Raw genomic sequence first — 14,852 nt, forward strand, 5'->3', positions numbered from 1 at the left:
GAGGGGAGCGATGGGAAAACTCCACAGGAAACCCTAAATCTAAATTGTTCACATCAAACAAGGAGAATAGTGTCATAAAAGGAAACTCACCTTGCTCTGGTACATTTTGACTTCCTCATAGGAGTGTGTTTGCCAGGCCAACTGTTGCAACTCCTCAGAGGTGTACTGACACGTCTCCAGATGAGACTTGATGATATTCTGAGCAATGCGGTCTGGGCGAGAGGAGGTAAGTCAATTCAGTATCTGCTATCTGTTATGTGTGTACACTCGTTCTGTATGTATTTGTTATTGTGTTTCTATACAATCTAAGAGTGATTAGAGCATTTGTGAATTTGTCACCTATTTTGTCACTTGGGTTTGTGTGTTTGACGTGATCTTTACCTAGTTCTCCCATGCTGACGTTGTTGTGTCCCAGTTGACTGTCCTGGTAGCCAGCATAGCTGAACAGGTTGGGCACTGGCGTCAAGTCGTAGACTGGCTCCTGTTTTATGTGCTTCATGCCCGACATGTCCAAACCTGACTGGTCTGGAGACGGCTGGGTGGAATCCATCCCATAGTAGCCCCCTGGAAGTCCAGCACCATTAGCGTGGCCACCCTTGGGCAGGTCAATGACGTGACCATTGGCATAAGTGCCCCCAATCTCATGGTTGAGGGTTGACAGTCCATTGGTTAGGCTAGATGAGTAAACCCGTGCCAAAGCTTCCGCTTCCCCCGTCTGCTGTTGCCGCTGCTCCTGTAGTCGGGCCTGATGCTTTTGGACCTCTGCATACAGACTGTCACGTTGTTTCTTTGACATGCGTCCAAACTTCACCGCTAACAAAGAAGAGGGGCAGAGAGATACCAGATGCAGGATTAGAATTGTGGCGTGATTTAGCTTTTGTTTTACTCATGCATTTATGTCAGCATTGTTCATTTCCCGTACAAGATACTTGTCAATTGTAGACCAAAAGGTCCTCACCATCTCTGGACATTCCTAGGGCTAGACACTTCTGAAGGCGGCAGTGTTGGCATCGGTTGCGGTTTGTTCTGTCGATGAGGCAGTTCCTCTGGCGGGGGCAGGAGTAGGATGCGTTGTTCTGCTGACTCCTTCGGAAGAATCCCTGTTTGCACGTCAACACAATGCATTAATACTGACTCGGGGTATCTGAACAAAACATACAAACTCCTTTTGTGATGTTGTGTTGTCTTCCACTTTGTGAAATCTTACCTTACAACCCTCACATGTGATGACTCCGTAGTGGATGCCTGATGATTTGTCTCCGCAAATTTTGCACGGTATTACTTCGATTTGAGCTGCAAGCAGAGAGAGGTGCAAAAAGAAACATTTTCAAATGTGAGGGTGAAGTAAAGCACAGTGAGAGGACTTAAATGACAATTGGCTGTAAAGCCCCGAAGAGTTATAAAAAGACCTTCACAAGGGCAGTGTGACATGTAGACCTTGTGTACGTCTTTGCAAGAGTTTCCCTAATGACTGCAACATCGCGGAGCGTATGCTTGCTCCCAAGTACACACTCAAACACCTTGGTGACAAGGCAGCATTAATTGTGGGTCTCTTCTTTGTGCTCCACTTGAAGGAAACACCCCTGCGGGTTCATAATGTCACCCGTTATGAAAAAAAAGATGTTACATCACTACCTGCCACTTTTCACTCACTCGATCAAAATGTCACATTTCAGCCTTTCCTTTACAATCCACGCACTTAGTTATTTAACGACGTTTTTTTTCTGTTTAAAGTCTAGATTTACGGTATTTGTTTCCCTTTTAAAATATTACTCACTGTGTATAGGCAGCTCCATGTGCAGCCAAAACCAAAGGCACAGTATAAAAACAACAGAAGATGTTTCACTGTATCACACAAGCGCACCTGTTGCGAGTGTAGTTCAGCCTATCTTCCATAGTCAATGGAAAGCAAAAGCTGCAGCTCCTGCTAAGTGATGCGCACATGTATGCAGTGATAGGCAGGTCTGTCTGCTGAGATGGCACACTCTCTAAAGAGATTACACAGCCTATCTAATCCTAAATTATTTCCCAACAAGATGGTGGTAGTGCTGAACACTGTTTTAAAATATCCATCCATTTACCAGTAAGATCTATGCATTGTTCAGCAAGTTACGTCATTTTTTCAAGAAATTAATCTGGAGTCCGAAAGGATCGTGCTGCTTTCCCACCCATGTGCCATTTGCGTGGGTTCCCACAAAAATGGGCAAAACCTCTGCTGTCAAACTACTGTATACTCGTGATGCAACACAACATTGTAAAGTACAATGAGTATAGTAAAATAATATTCCTCAGACAGTGTTAATGTTACCTTACTGTACGATTTTAACTGTAGGTTGTTAAGATGTATCAAATAAAAAAGTGACTCCATGCGTCATACGTATATTTATCCAGAGCCAATATTTAAATAGTACGTTACATTTCATATGTGCTCACGAATAAAATAATTGTGTGTAGGAACGAGTGTTCAGTGTGTATAATTGGATAATCCCACATGCGGATCAATGGAGACACTTCTGTCTAATACGACTGAGTAATTATGGACGGGGACTGCTGCACCTTAAGTGGTCTTTCTACTCCAACTCTTCGTATGCAGATGAGTAATTCCACAATGTGGTGCACAACAATAGTTTTCAGTTGACTAACATTTGTGTCCACTGGGAAACCAAATGTCATTTTTCTCTAAATAATCCAAGTGCTTTTTAGGACAAGAGGCAAAAAATGAATCATTTTGTTGCTTTGGACTTGTTAGTCTTTTGGTGAAGCAATGATGGAGGGCTGCACACTTTTTTTAAAATTAAATCTAGTACCACGCATGCTGTGAGTTGTGGTGCAGCTCAAGACCTGACCCATTTCCACCCATTCCTGCCCAACTGGCTTTAAAATGGGTCAGAGCAGACGACGCACAGTTGACACATGGATGGGCTAGGAAATGAACATGGCCTGTAAGGCACTTCGAAATGTCTCAGTTGTGTCTGGGACCATCCAGACTTGTTATGTCTCATTCACATTAATGTCTGCTGTTTTCAATCCTCTTACCTGATCTTATGATTCGGTTTATTTTGTCTACATTTGCTTGCTGTGACGTGGATACATGTACTGTAAATTTACATTGATTTCCTGCAAAGGTTTGTGTCTGTATGAGCATGTGTTGACAACTCTGCTCCAGTGATTACAATACATCTATATTCACCGCATGTCTTCTGGGAGATTGTACTCCTTTTTGTACTCGTACATATGCCCAAAGGAGCACAAGCGTGTGGGCATGAGCATTGTTTCAGTGAGCGTTTGTGTTCCAGTGACTTTTTCCACAAATAAAGAGACAAGAACAGTGAAGTATGTGCATGGCACGTGTGCGTGTTTGCAAATGTGTGTGTGGGTGTGCGTATTGTGGACCGTGCGCATGTGATGTGCTCATTGCCAGCGGGGACTGTCAGGTAGGATATGGGGATACGGTCATGACAGCATTGCTGTTGCCAGGGTGACCACCCACTCGCTGCACTCGTCTAGCTGTCGCAGCAATGATGTGCTAAGCTGTCACACTCTTAAAGGAAGTGATGTCACCGAGCGTCCTGTTTGCACCCCCCCTTCCCGTCTCGTTCTATCACGGCTGCTGAGGATTTAGGAATTGCTAAAGCAAAGGACTCCCACTTCTTCCTTTTAGTAGACAATCCTTGCTTTTTTATACCTCGGCTGCACGGAAGGATTAAAGCAGAATTAAGATTTATGCGTGCTCAAACCGTGGTTTGTATTTATTTGAAAAGTTATACTGATCTTTACACAAACTTGGTGATTTTCTACAATGAAGTACTTGAGGCAAAAAGTTGTACCAGGCTACTAGTGTATGATTCAAAAACTCTTTTGCTATTTGTGTCTACATAGTTAGCTCATCTCGGCCTACTACCCTTCTCTGTGTAGAATCTCAGTCCTGATAAGGCTCTAAATCGATGGAATCTTGTTATTTGAAGGTGTTTCTCCTCTAATTCCAAACGTTGTAAAATTTAGGTGTGGAGTCCCTAGTTCTTGCTTATGAGGTGTCTGGCATGGAGCAAGGAAGCTTTGTTGTGGAATTCAGGAAGTTATACAGAGCAGTATCACAGTTGGAAGATACGTTGCTGCTAGGGAGTGGGGAGGACGCCTGAACTCAGTGACTGACAGCCCTGTTGACCACTGGGAGTGTGAATGTTTATCTTGAGGTTCTTATGTAAGAGCAGGACTGCAACGCTGGCGATTCCTCAGCTAAGAGGAGGATCAGTCTCAAGCTCATGAGAGAGAAAGAGAAAGACAACTTCAGAAATAACAAGGCCAGATAGCTGTGCTGTTAACGCAGCGTGCGTGTGTGTGTGTGTGTATAGCTGATTGTGGCCATGAGGTCTATATTACACCAGCACGTGCATTATCATAATTGATTTTTAATGAAGTGAGGTTCTCCTGTGTATTTCCTGGGCTGCCCCTCTTTAAATAGAGTCCTAATTATCTACTAGGGGGAATGTGCTACTAGGGGGAAAAAAAAAGCAGGCCGCCGCTTTCTTTACAATGTTTCATCTTAAAACACACGCTTATAAGGGATTCTGAACAGAAATGCATGTACATAAACGAAGTGACATGAATCAAGATTCCATATTCATCATGTAACTACAAATGCAGTCCACTAGATGTTGCTGTGCATGTAAAGCATGTGTGTGCGTGTGTGTGTGTGTTGTTGAGAAGAGCCAGACTGGACATGCATGTTTCATTTTTTCAGCCTGCGGGATGGCTCCAAAAGAGAAAAGCTCCCAGAGCAACTCATAGCGCACAAATGGAGTGAATTGGGTGCTGCAGTTTCCCCGTTTAATGGAACAGTTGATATCACTTTCTATCCTAACTTTTGCCAACGTGAGGCACTTCAGTAAGGCAAACAAAACTCCGGAGGTCCCAGGGGGTGACTTGTACGGAGAGGATGGCTGTGGGTGGTGTTTCTACGTTATTAAAAATATGAATTGTTTCTTTCCAAGTTAACGAGATTCTATCTTGTGGCAGAATGAAGGAGATCGACATTTTCTCCTTCCCTCCCCTGAAGCCTGCTTGTTAAATGTGAACAAGTCTGCCGCTGGTCTTAGATGTCTCACGCACTCGGAATTATCTTATCACTATTCGCCATCCCTTCCGCACTTCATTCTGTTTGACATTGCCGCACGTCTCCGAGTGTTCCTCCACGCCGTAAGTGGCTGTGTGACTTGGAAATCATCTCAGTTTCTGTATTTCATGATCTATTTCCATCTCACGGAAGAACTCCTTGTCGTATAAAGCCAAGAGAGGAACGAGCTTTTTCTTCCCATCCGCTGATGATGAAAAACACTGCAAAAACTTCTGGTGCTGTGATTGCCAAGTGAATTAAGTCACACTTCTGGGAATAGCGCATAAGAATACTGCTTGGGTTATCTCCCCTGTGTCTCCTCTCATGTTTGCACATCTTACTGTCCCATTAAAATCAATGAAACGCTCCTCTCCCGATGGATTCAAATGGACTTGAGCAGCACGTCGGCTCACTTGCTGAGTGAAACATCTAAAACTTTGGACTTTGTGCTCTTCTTGACAAACTCATTTTCAATCATTTTTTTTTCAATCATCCATACTACTTGTGTTCTTTGCCTCGCAGACGTCTGTGTTTTTCTGCGGGTGTCTGTCATTGTGTTTGAACACCGTGCATTTATAAATGTATACTGTATCGGAATTTTAACTTTGCGGCACGCCTGCTAGACCTCACAACTCTTTCATTTTACTTTAATTCCCAGTCATTTATAATAAATGAGTGTATGTATTGAAAACAATACTACACTGATCATCTAAACACATCCAAACACGTGCAATATGCTATGGACAGCTCTGAATCCAATGCAAAAATTGTGATTCGTTTGTTTTGAACAGCTGATTCTCAATTCAATTCGAGTCACCTTCGATTTGTGCACAGCACTAAGTAAATAGTCTGACATGATACTAATGCAACAGAGTATAACTTGTTTTAAAAAGAACTGGCTGTCTAATCCAGAAATAAACATTTGATTTGAATAAGAAAAGTAACATTTTGTGTTTACCAGTCATTTAACTGCAACGTTTCCAGCTCCCCATTTTGGTTTCATTACGAGAGTGGTTGATACACTAAGTAGAAGTGAGGCAAAAAGCAGCTTCCAGTTTTTTTAGTGCACCTCACAACTTTACAATTTGGTCAGATTGCTTCCATTCTACGTATTTAGTGACAGATATTGACTCACGGAGAACACCTGCTTCCACACTAACATGAGGTTTGAAACATCCTTGAGTGAGTGTACAGGCTGCTGTTTTTTAAAATAATAATCATAATGCCACACAGCAGCAATAACTTGCCTTCGTCTTGCGCCGGGTCCCTCCAAACATGTCTTTGTCACACTATTACAGCATGTACGGTGACTGAACACATTTATTAGACCCACCACCATGGATTTGTCTCAGAGACCCTCCAGCATTTTGCTTCTCCCAACCCCGTGAAATCCATCGTCACCAAAGCCTCCCGGCACAACGGTCTGTGCACACATATGTAAAAAAAAAAAAAAAACACTCACTTGCCCTAACCCCCCATGCTGTGTGTCAGAGGGCATGAGCTTGTCCAGCTTGCCATACAGCCACAAAGCACTCTGGGTAATTGCTCAGATAGCAGGTCTGGGATCAGCTGCAGTTTGCTCAAAGAATATTGTGCTGCAGCATGATTGGATACCACAGAGAGGGAACAGAAGGGGGCCACTGGCTGTTATCCAGTGCATCGATTCGCTCTCACACACACACGTGCACGCGCACAAAATTTGCAACACATTCGGATATGCTCGAATGCATAAATTACTGTGAGCTCATTTTGGGGAAAAAAACAGACATTACTGTATGACATTCTATGCTTAACCCCCTCTCTCCCCTCTCCCTCCCCCCCCCCCCCCCCCACACACACACACACACACACGCACGCACACACACACACACACACACACGCACTCAGTCTCCCACCCAATGCAGCATGTGTCCTCAGATGGATAAGAGGAGAAGGAGGCGTGGGAAAAAATCCACAGGGTAAACCCAACCCCTACCCCAAAACATATACACACGCACACACACACATGCACAAAGTCTGCCCATCTGCCTTCTCTGATCTGCCTCTCATGGCCACTGTACACACTCACACACAGACGTACACTCACGCCCTTCAATCCCCTGGGTGACCCCGTAGGACCCCGACAGCCTTTGACCTTTCCTTAAGGACCGAGTGAACGCATCAGGGTGGAACAGGTCCGAGTGTGAGAGGTCTGCATCTGGTCATTAGGATCCTGAAATCAGCCATGAAAATGAACACGCAGCACACGCACATGGCTTTCTGTCTTGTATCGCTCACTGTCATGATTTGCTCTTCACATCAGCACACATGCGTGTGTGTGCACCGATGGGGTGGCTGTGTCCATATTTTGCTTGGATTGAGGCAATGAACGTGCAGCAGAAGATGTTTGCACACGCTGAGTGAGGTCGTTCCCTCCTGGGGTGGGAAAATAATGTTTGTTGGCGCTAGCCATGTCCTCATCCTCCTTCAATGCTCCTCCTATGGTGTTTCTCTTGAGTCTAATTGTAGTTGACAGTGTGTGTGTCTGTGTGTGTTTCTTTGAGGGGGGAAGGGAGAGAAAAAGGTGGCTATCCCAGAGAGCCAAAGAAAGGTTAGAGATACTAATATGAGCGAAGGAAGCGACATGCATGCAAAGACAAAGAGAAAAGTCTTAATTTTTTGCATAAATTGGAAGGACTGACTAAACTGGTAAATGCAACTGAAGCAAGAAGTTTTCTGATTAAGACCTACCGGGTGCAAAAAATAAATTGTGTATCAAATGCAAAACAGCGTAGGAGGCTGCGATTCGCTAGAGAAATATGAAATTTTAAGATGAAGAGGAAGAAGAAAATAAATTGGACTTAATTATGCCTGAACACTTTCGGTCAAATAGAGCACCTCATAAGGCTCGTATTTAATAATAATAATAATAATAATAATAAATTTGAATTGTATAGCACTTTGAAAGGGCCACATATCTGAAAAACAGCAGAAAATCTTATGGTAAAAATTATTTCATTTAATGAAACCGCTGCCCCAACCGTCCCCTCCGATCCTCCAATACTTCACGTCTGACAGTCCCAAAATCTAAACTCCAATCCTTCGGTGACAGAGCCTTCTCCTGCACATCACCCCGACTCTGGAACTCTCTCCCTCAGTCTGTCTGTGACTCACCCACACTCCCCATATTTAAGTCCCGTCTAAAAACTTACCTCTTCTCTCAAGCCTATGACCTCCCCTACCCATAACTGGTTTCCTCTTCTTAATTTTATCCCATTGTCTCTTCCCCGTCCCCCTCCCCTCCTGTATGTCTTTGCCTTGTTCCCTGTAAGCGTCTTTGGGTTTTTGAAAAGCGCTATACAAATTTAATGAATTATTATTATTATTATTAAATTCATTTTCATTGATTGGTGACCATAAGATGATTTTATCACGCACAAATTACTGCATATTAAGGCACCCATTGAAATACAAATAAAGTGTCTGTCAGTCTATTTTATGTACTACGTATCTCTTACAGTCATGTCAAATTGTGTTTTCAGTCTCATTTTGTTTGTTAAAACTGGCTGAGTGACATCCCACTACTCTAATAGTGGTGCTGGTGGTATCCATTTCAAACTCGTACCTTGAACCAAATATTGTATCCAAGGGTGTCAAAATACTCTAATCTGTAAAAAGTTTACTTGATTGGGAGAAACTTGTCGGCTTCCTTAGAGACACGACAAAAAAAGACCATAATGATTGCACAGTTAAATGGGCTGAAATTGCACACAGCCCACATAATCCTTAAGTGATTTAGCCAAGGTATTTGTCGTACTTTGGTTGAACTAGCTGATTTTTTTTTCACACTTGTGACTGTGAAAGCCATTTTTTCCAGTAACTGAATCTTTTGACACTTTACTGCCTCAAGTTAGGATTCTTCCACGCTGCTTGTGTGTTTATGTATTCCTGCGAGTGAAGCCAGAGTGAACACGGGCATATGAATGAGAGAGGCCATTGGAGCTGCAGTGTGCGTTTGAATGCACGCGTGTGCCTTTCTGTTTAAGTGCGAGAGCATGCGATATATGTGTGTGTCCTCTCTCAGGGATGGCCACTAATAGCTCGCCTCGGGCAACAATTTAACTCAGCCTAACAAGGTTCTCCCCAAAGTGGCCCCAGGGGCATCTCTGGCAGAGGCAAATTGATCACAAAGACTCACACACAGCCTGCTCTGCTCTTCACCTGCTTTCTCTCCATTTCTCGATCTCTCTCTAGTGGCATGATTTAACAGAATACATTATCAACGTTAAATTGGAGTTGAGTGAGTAAAAGTAGCAGCGGTCTCGGTTTCATAATTTCATTCCCTTTACGAAGGAATGATAAGAGACCTCACGTCAACTGTGTGTGTTCTCACACACGCACACATATGAACTTGGGCTGAGTGAGGTTGCTCAAGAGAGAGCGATAGAGAGAGAGGAGAGGATGAAGAGAAGGAAAGATAGTCCTAATAAGAATCTCTTCAATGGGATTACAAGCACTAAAACAGGCTAATCTTTGTCATTAAGAAAAGATGCACTTGGCTAAATCACAGGCTTATTGTTGCGACGTGCAAGATTTACACCTGCCAACACAACAGTTAGCAGAAACATTCAGAGGTATGATTTTAAATACAGAGGCCTGATTTTAAATTACACGTAGCAACTAATTGTATTTAACTTGTGGCGGATAAATTCCTCTAAACAAATGACTTTTTGTGCATGATAATATGTTTGATCCCCAATGTGTAGGCAGCTATGCATATTCATAAAAGGAGGTAGAAGTGTAACAGTGACACAAACCTACAGTCAATGGAGTAATCTGATTTTGTGTTGGATAAGCAGCAGTTTCCAAGTGTGGACTTTGGATGCCACCGTTATGGGTGCAGGCAGGCGTTGGTTGTTCACTGCTGAGCGCAACTACCGTTTGCGAATGTAATCTAATCACAGTATCTATAGCAGTATGCGTGTGTATGTCTAGCATTTAGACACAATGTGTATTTGACGCAAATTAACTAAACATCCTCTTCTTTAAGCACACATGCATGCACGCTTACTTTATTATGTAACCCTTAAGACTTTTAATTGCTCTCCTTTCTTATCTCAGTCTCATTCTCCTGCCCTTCCTTTTATTTCCACCTACAGATTTGAAACGTCTGCTTTAGCATTTCGTCACCTCAAATCTGCTCATCTACAAGTGCAGATAATGAAATAATTTCACACAAAATTGAGTTGAAATGAAGAAGAAAACAATAATTGCCGTAACACTCCATACCCTCCTTTTCCTTTTTCTACTATATTTGGGCTCTCATAAATTTCTTTCTACACAAAGTTATGGACAAACAATAATATCATTTCCTGTTCAGCTACTCTGCAGGTGTTTTTACCCGTCCAAAGCTTTTCTTCTAGTAAAACATTGGTGATTAAGAATAAACAAACTTTTGTCTACATCTGAGAAAAATGCCAATATTGAATATTGCTGTAGACATTGTTCCTTCACTAAAATCAGTAAAATTGGCATAAGAGGACTTATGACTTCAAGGCAGATTTAGTTTCGGAGTGGTTCAGTGCTGAAAATCCCTTATGGTGTAGTTATAAAGTGGCTACACAAACTCAAGTGTGCCATATAGCCCACGCTTTATGTGTATTAAGATTTCAAGAGAAAAGAGAGAGACTATGGAAAGAAGGGGGACAGCGTTCGCCTCATTTCCCCGAGATAGCGACGGCGGGATAAAACCAACATGAAGTCTATGCTGAGCTCAAGCTAAACAAACATGAGCTATGATAGCGGCTCAGTGGGACTACAGGAGTGCCATCGGGCCACACACACACACACACACGCGCGCACACGCACGCACACACACGCACACACACAAAACGCGGTTGAGCGGTGTAGATGAAGGTATGTGTTGGCTATTGGGACATGAGTCCCACATGTGTGTTGCAACAGCATCCAAGCCGTAGCTCAGTCAGTAGGGCTGCGTTGAGGGATTAACAATGTGGCCTTGCATGGGCTTGGGGTAATCTCTCCTCTCTTCTTACATAACACTCGCCATTAGTCAGCACAAACGCACAATAAACAACACAATCGTCACTAACTGAGTCAGACAACAGACCACTCGGGCCTCCAATAATAGTGCACATTGAATATTTCACAGCATGAAATAAAGTAGCAGATTATTTGATGTCTCCGGAGTGAGATTCCGACAATCTCGATTCAGCCCTGTTTTCGTTTGCGCTCTTTTTGTCTGTTTGGATTCAGTATGGTCTATACATCTCACTTTGTATGAAAATATGGAAAAAAACATCTTAAATTACAGGATTGAGCTATGGTTGAAGTAATGTCATCTGAGTGATGCACTATAGATTTATCTGAACAGACTGCTTCCGTTGGATTTGATGAAAAATCGATCCCGGGGTGCTTCGGAATCGGACGGATCAATGCACAAGCCTCCACAGTAAAACAGGATGAAACTAATTCTATTGGCATGAAGCCGTCATGCGTAGTATTTGACCGTCTGTGTGTGTGTTGAATGATGCTATCTATCTGTGCGTATGAGCACTTTGGGAACAAAAGCAATGAATAGCATCTTTTGCAATATGTATTTTACAGCATCACCACACCTGTTGTGGCACTTTTTGACCTTATCCCGACTTCACCTTACGAGTGTTCCTCTCTTTGCATCATCCTATCGTTTCCCAAGTGTGGGAGATTCTGATTGACATATCGCCAGACACTGCAGATCAAATGGCGCTTTGACCGTCCCTCTCCCGCCTTATAGACCCCCACCGCTTCGGCTACTTCATGGCGAACTCTTTGACCAGGGTGCATCCAAGTGGCACAAAGACTTTGTCTGACGTTGCAGCAAATGCAAACATGTCCCACACAAGATGAATAAAACTAATTGTATTACTAGTATAACTATATTGTTTGGGTATATGAATAGGATGGAAAATGTAAATTTGGTTAGGTTTTAGATCAAAATGAAAAAAGTCAAGCATCAAGTTGATGTTAAATAATTTTTTTTCATTTTTATATCATTTTGTGAAGGCACAATGTAAAACACGCATTGTTTGAAGCGCAAAAAGGCTCCAATTTTATTCCTGGATCCGTGTGCAGTTTTTGTTTTCCTTGGCCGGCAAAAGAGTGACATCATAGTCAGTCGGAACTTCAGATGTTGTGGCTACTGTTAAATGAGAATTACCACAGCACATGAGAGACCTCTATTTTTTATAGCCTTGTGGTTGTGAGCACATTTCTATGTAAGGGCAGCTGAGAGACACTCACACACAGGTTGAGAGTGGGGGGCGCTCAGCCCACACTGATTTAATTCTATCTGACAAAACCCTTTCGGGCGTGCAGAGGGAGAGAGGAAGCTGGAGAGAGATAGAGATGGAGAAAGAGGGGTGAGAGAGACGCTTCAGGGGCCTCCTCTGCTAACCGCGGCTGTAAAGTGAAAGCTGGAGCTTCCCGTAGAACCCCCCCTTGAAGCCTCCCATGCACAACAGTGGTCGCTAGAATGTGAACAAAAACAAATGCAAGGAGCATGACAGAGGAGTTTGGTCAAAGATGACAGAAAAGGAGGTGGGCTATGTTTGTCTGTTTTTTTCTTTCGTTGTTGTTTTTTCCGGCTCAAGGATGTGGTGGCATTAAGCAGCAGTAGCAGCAGCAGAAAATGTTAAATGACATCCAAATACATAAATCATGACAGTGAGCAGAACATACATCCTATAGATGCGGTGCTTGAGGGCTATTTATAATTTTGTATCAATTTGGATAATGTTTGCAATGGATTTCACTGCTGCTGTTCAGATTTATTGTTTATTTTTCAATTAAAATACATAAACTATAGTTTATGTATTTTAATTGAAAAATAAACAATAAATCTGATATTATATTATATAGATATATAGTATTTTTGCATAGCAAACCAATTTCCTGAATCTTTCAACTGAATAATTCAGTGTCGTTTTTTTAAGAATTATAGTAAATATTCACTACACCAATAACGATCACATTTATTGGCTATGTCCACACAACACATGTGCATAGTATAGTTGACACCGTAAAAATGATGTTTTTACCAATGAGGTTTGATATAATTCTTTTGCAGTAACGCATTTTCATAAAGTTCAACTTCGTCTCAGCCTGAATTGCGCGAAAAGTCCCTATAAAACTAAATCCGCAAAGGGATATTAACATTCCAAATAGGCCCCACTGCAACTGTGCTACAACTGCAAACAATATACAATGTTGTTTTATGTCGAACACTGTACATGGAGAAAAAAAAAAAAAGGAAAGTAGCGGTCCGCAGGCTTGTGAGTGTCTTTGTAAGTGCATGCGCGCGTGTAGAGAGAGTGAGAAAGACGCGGAATGAGAGAGAACCAACTTGACTTTGACGTTGAAATTGAACATGACGGCCAACTTGCAGAGAAATGGGTTAGTGGACCTCAGGACAAGTGGCCCTGGAACATCCAATAAACTTTGTACCCAACTCCGAATCAACAAGGCAAACCAAAGGCGAATAAAAATTGTATTTCCATTATGCGGCAATTTCCGGTTGGCGAGCTGATATGGATTGACTAAAGTGATTGACAAAAGTGATTAACCGGGCGCCACTTTTAATTTCTCCTCATGCGTGGACTTGCTCACCTGCTCATTTGACGCGCGGAAATAAACTTTTATATACTTGCGTAGCTGTGTATCGTAGTGAAATCGACTAGAGAGCTAAAACATACAAATAAACAATCATACCAAAAACTCCCACAATAAACTTTCAAGAACATGTAACGATCCCGCCACACCGCGTGCATGCACGCATGCATGCATGCGTGGAGTTGGTGCTCTTACCTCGCATGGTGTTGCTGTTGCGCCTCACTTCCCAAAGCAGCAGTCATGAAGAAATAAACATAAACACTAAAACGAAAAAGGGGCGTCTCGGCAGGCAAGATCCTCTGTTAAATAATAAAACAACTAACAACTAAAAGAATGTCGACGAGCTGCGTCGATGACCGCTGCCCTGATTGGAGGCGGCTTGTGCGCTAAAAGCATCCCAGACGGAGGTGCAGGGAGGCGGACTGAGGTCGGTCGGCGTGTCGGTGGTTGCGCTCTGGTCTTGCGGTCGCTTTCATGACATCTGCGCTCTCACCTCTACGGGAGGGTTCCACTGTTTTCTGCCGGCTGAGGGAGGGGAGAGCGTGTTGGAGAGGCTTTGCCCGCCAGCTCGGATTGGACCCAAGCACTTTCCGCTCCTCCCACTCTCTCCTGCAGCCTACACACACGCGCGCGCGTACATGCCCGCACGCCCGCAGCCTGAGCGCACTCTGGCGCTAATACTTCGCCCTCCACATTTAATCAGCCCAGTGCAATATACGGTTGGTTGTTTTCAAACATCTAAAATGAAGTGTGTCAACCCTTTATCCTGCTCAGATTTTCTGACTCCATGATTTAAAAAAAAAAATTAAAAATAGACTCATGTTGACGAGGCAAATCAGGTAATCTGATCACTTTTAGATTATTATATATTTAGATAATTCCAACAGATGAACTGTATCAAGCATTTGTGCATAATATTAACTATTCAATATTCATTCATCTGAGTGATCAGATTTTCACTCTTAACGATTTGCCTATGAGCACAAAATTGCCGTGCATCATTGTGGTAGCAAAATCCAAAAAAATCCACCCATAGAGGAGACCAAAGTGGTCGACACACTTTGCAGTCATATACATAACTCATACATTA

General features: G+C 42.8%; 1 protein-coding gene across 2 annotated transcripts in view; it reads right to left on the reverse strand.

Annotated features, from left to right (window-relative positions):
* Window positions 1–14,298, reverse strand: part of rorb (RAR-related orphan receptor B) — a 20,701-nt gene extending 6,403 nt beyond the window's left edge. The window contains exons 1-5 of one of the 2 annotated variants that reach the window (XM_049764067.2): window positions 13,958–14,298; window positions 1,208–1,293; window positions 959–1,100; window positions 382–813; window positions 91–212 (exon numbers count right to left, since the gene is read on the reverse strand). In XM_049764067.2, the coding sequence (XP_049620024.1) occupies window positions 91–212; window positions 382–813; window positions 959–1,100; window positions 1,208–1,293; window positions 13,958–13,964 (789 nt within the window). In that variant the 5' untranslated portion in view covers window positions 13,965–14,298. Of the gene's footprint in view, window positions 1–90; window positions 213–381; window positions 814–958; window positions 1,101–1,207; window positions 1,294–1,777; window positions 2,121–13,957 lie in introns of those variants that run through there. The other variant, XM_049764066.2, reaches the window with a different exon arrangement.
* Between the last annotated feature and the right edge of the window lie 554 nt (window positions 14,299–14,852).

This window comes from Syngnathus scovelli, chromosome 3, assembly GCF_024217435.2.
Source record: "Syngnathus scovelli strain Florida chromosome 3, RoL_Ssco_1.2, whole genome shotgun sequence".
Taxonomy (NCBI): domain Eukaryota; kingdom Metazoa; phylum Chordata; class Actinopteri; order Syngnathiformes; family Syngnathidae; genus Syngnathus; species Syngnathus scovelli.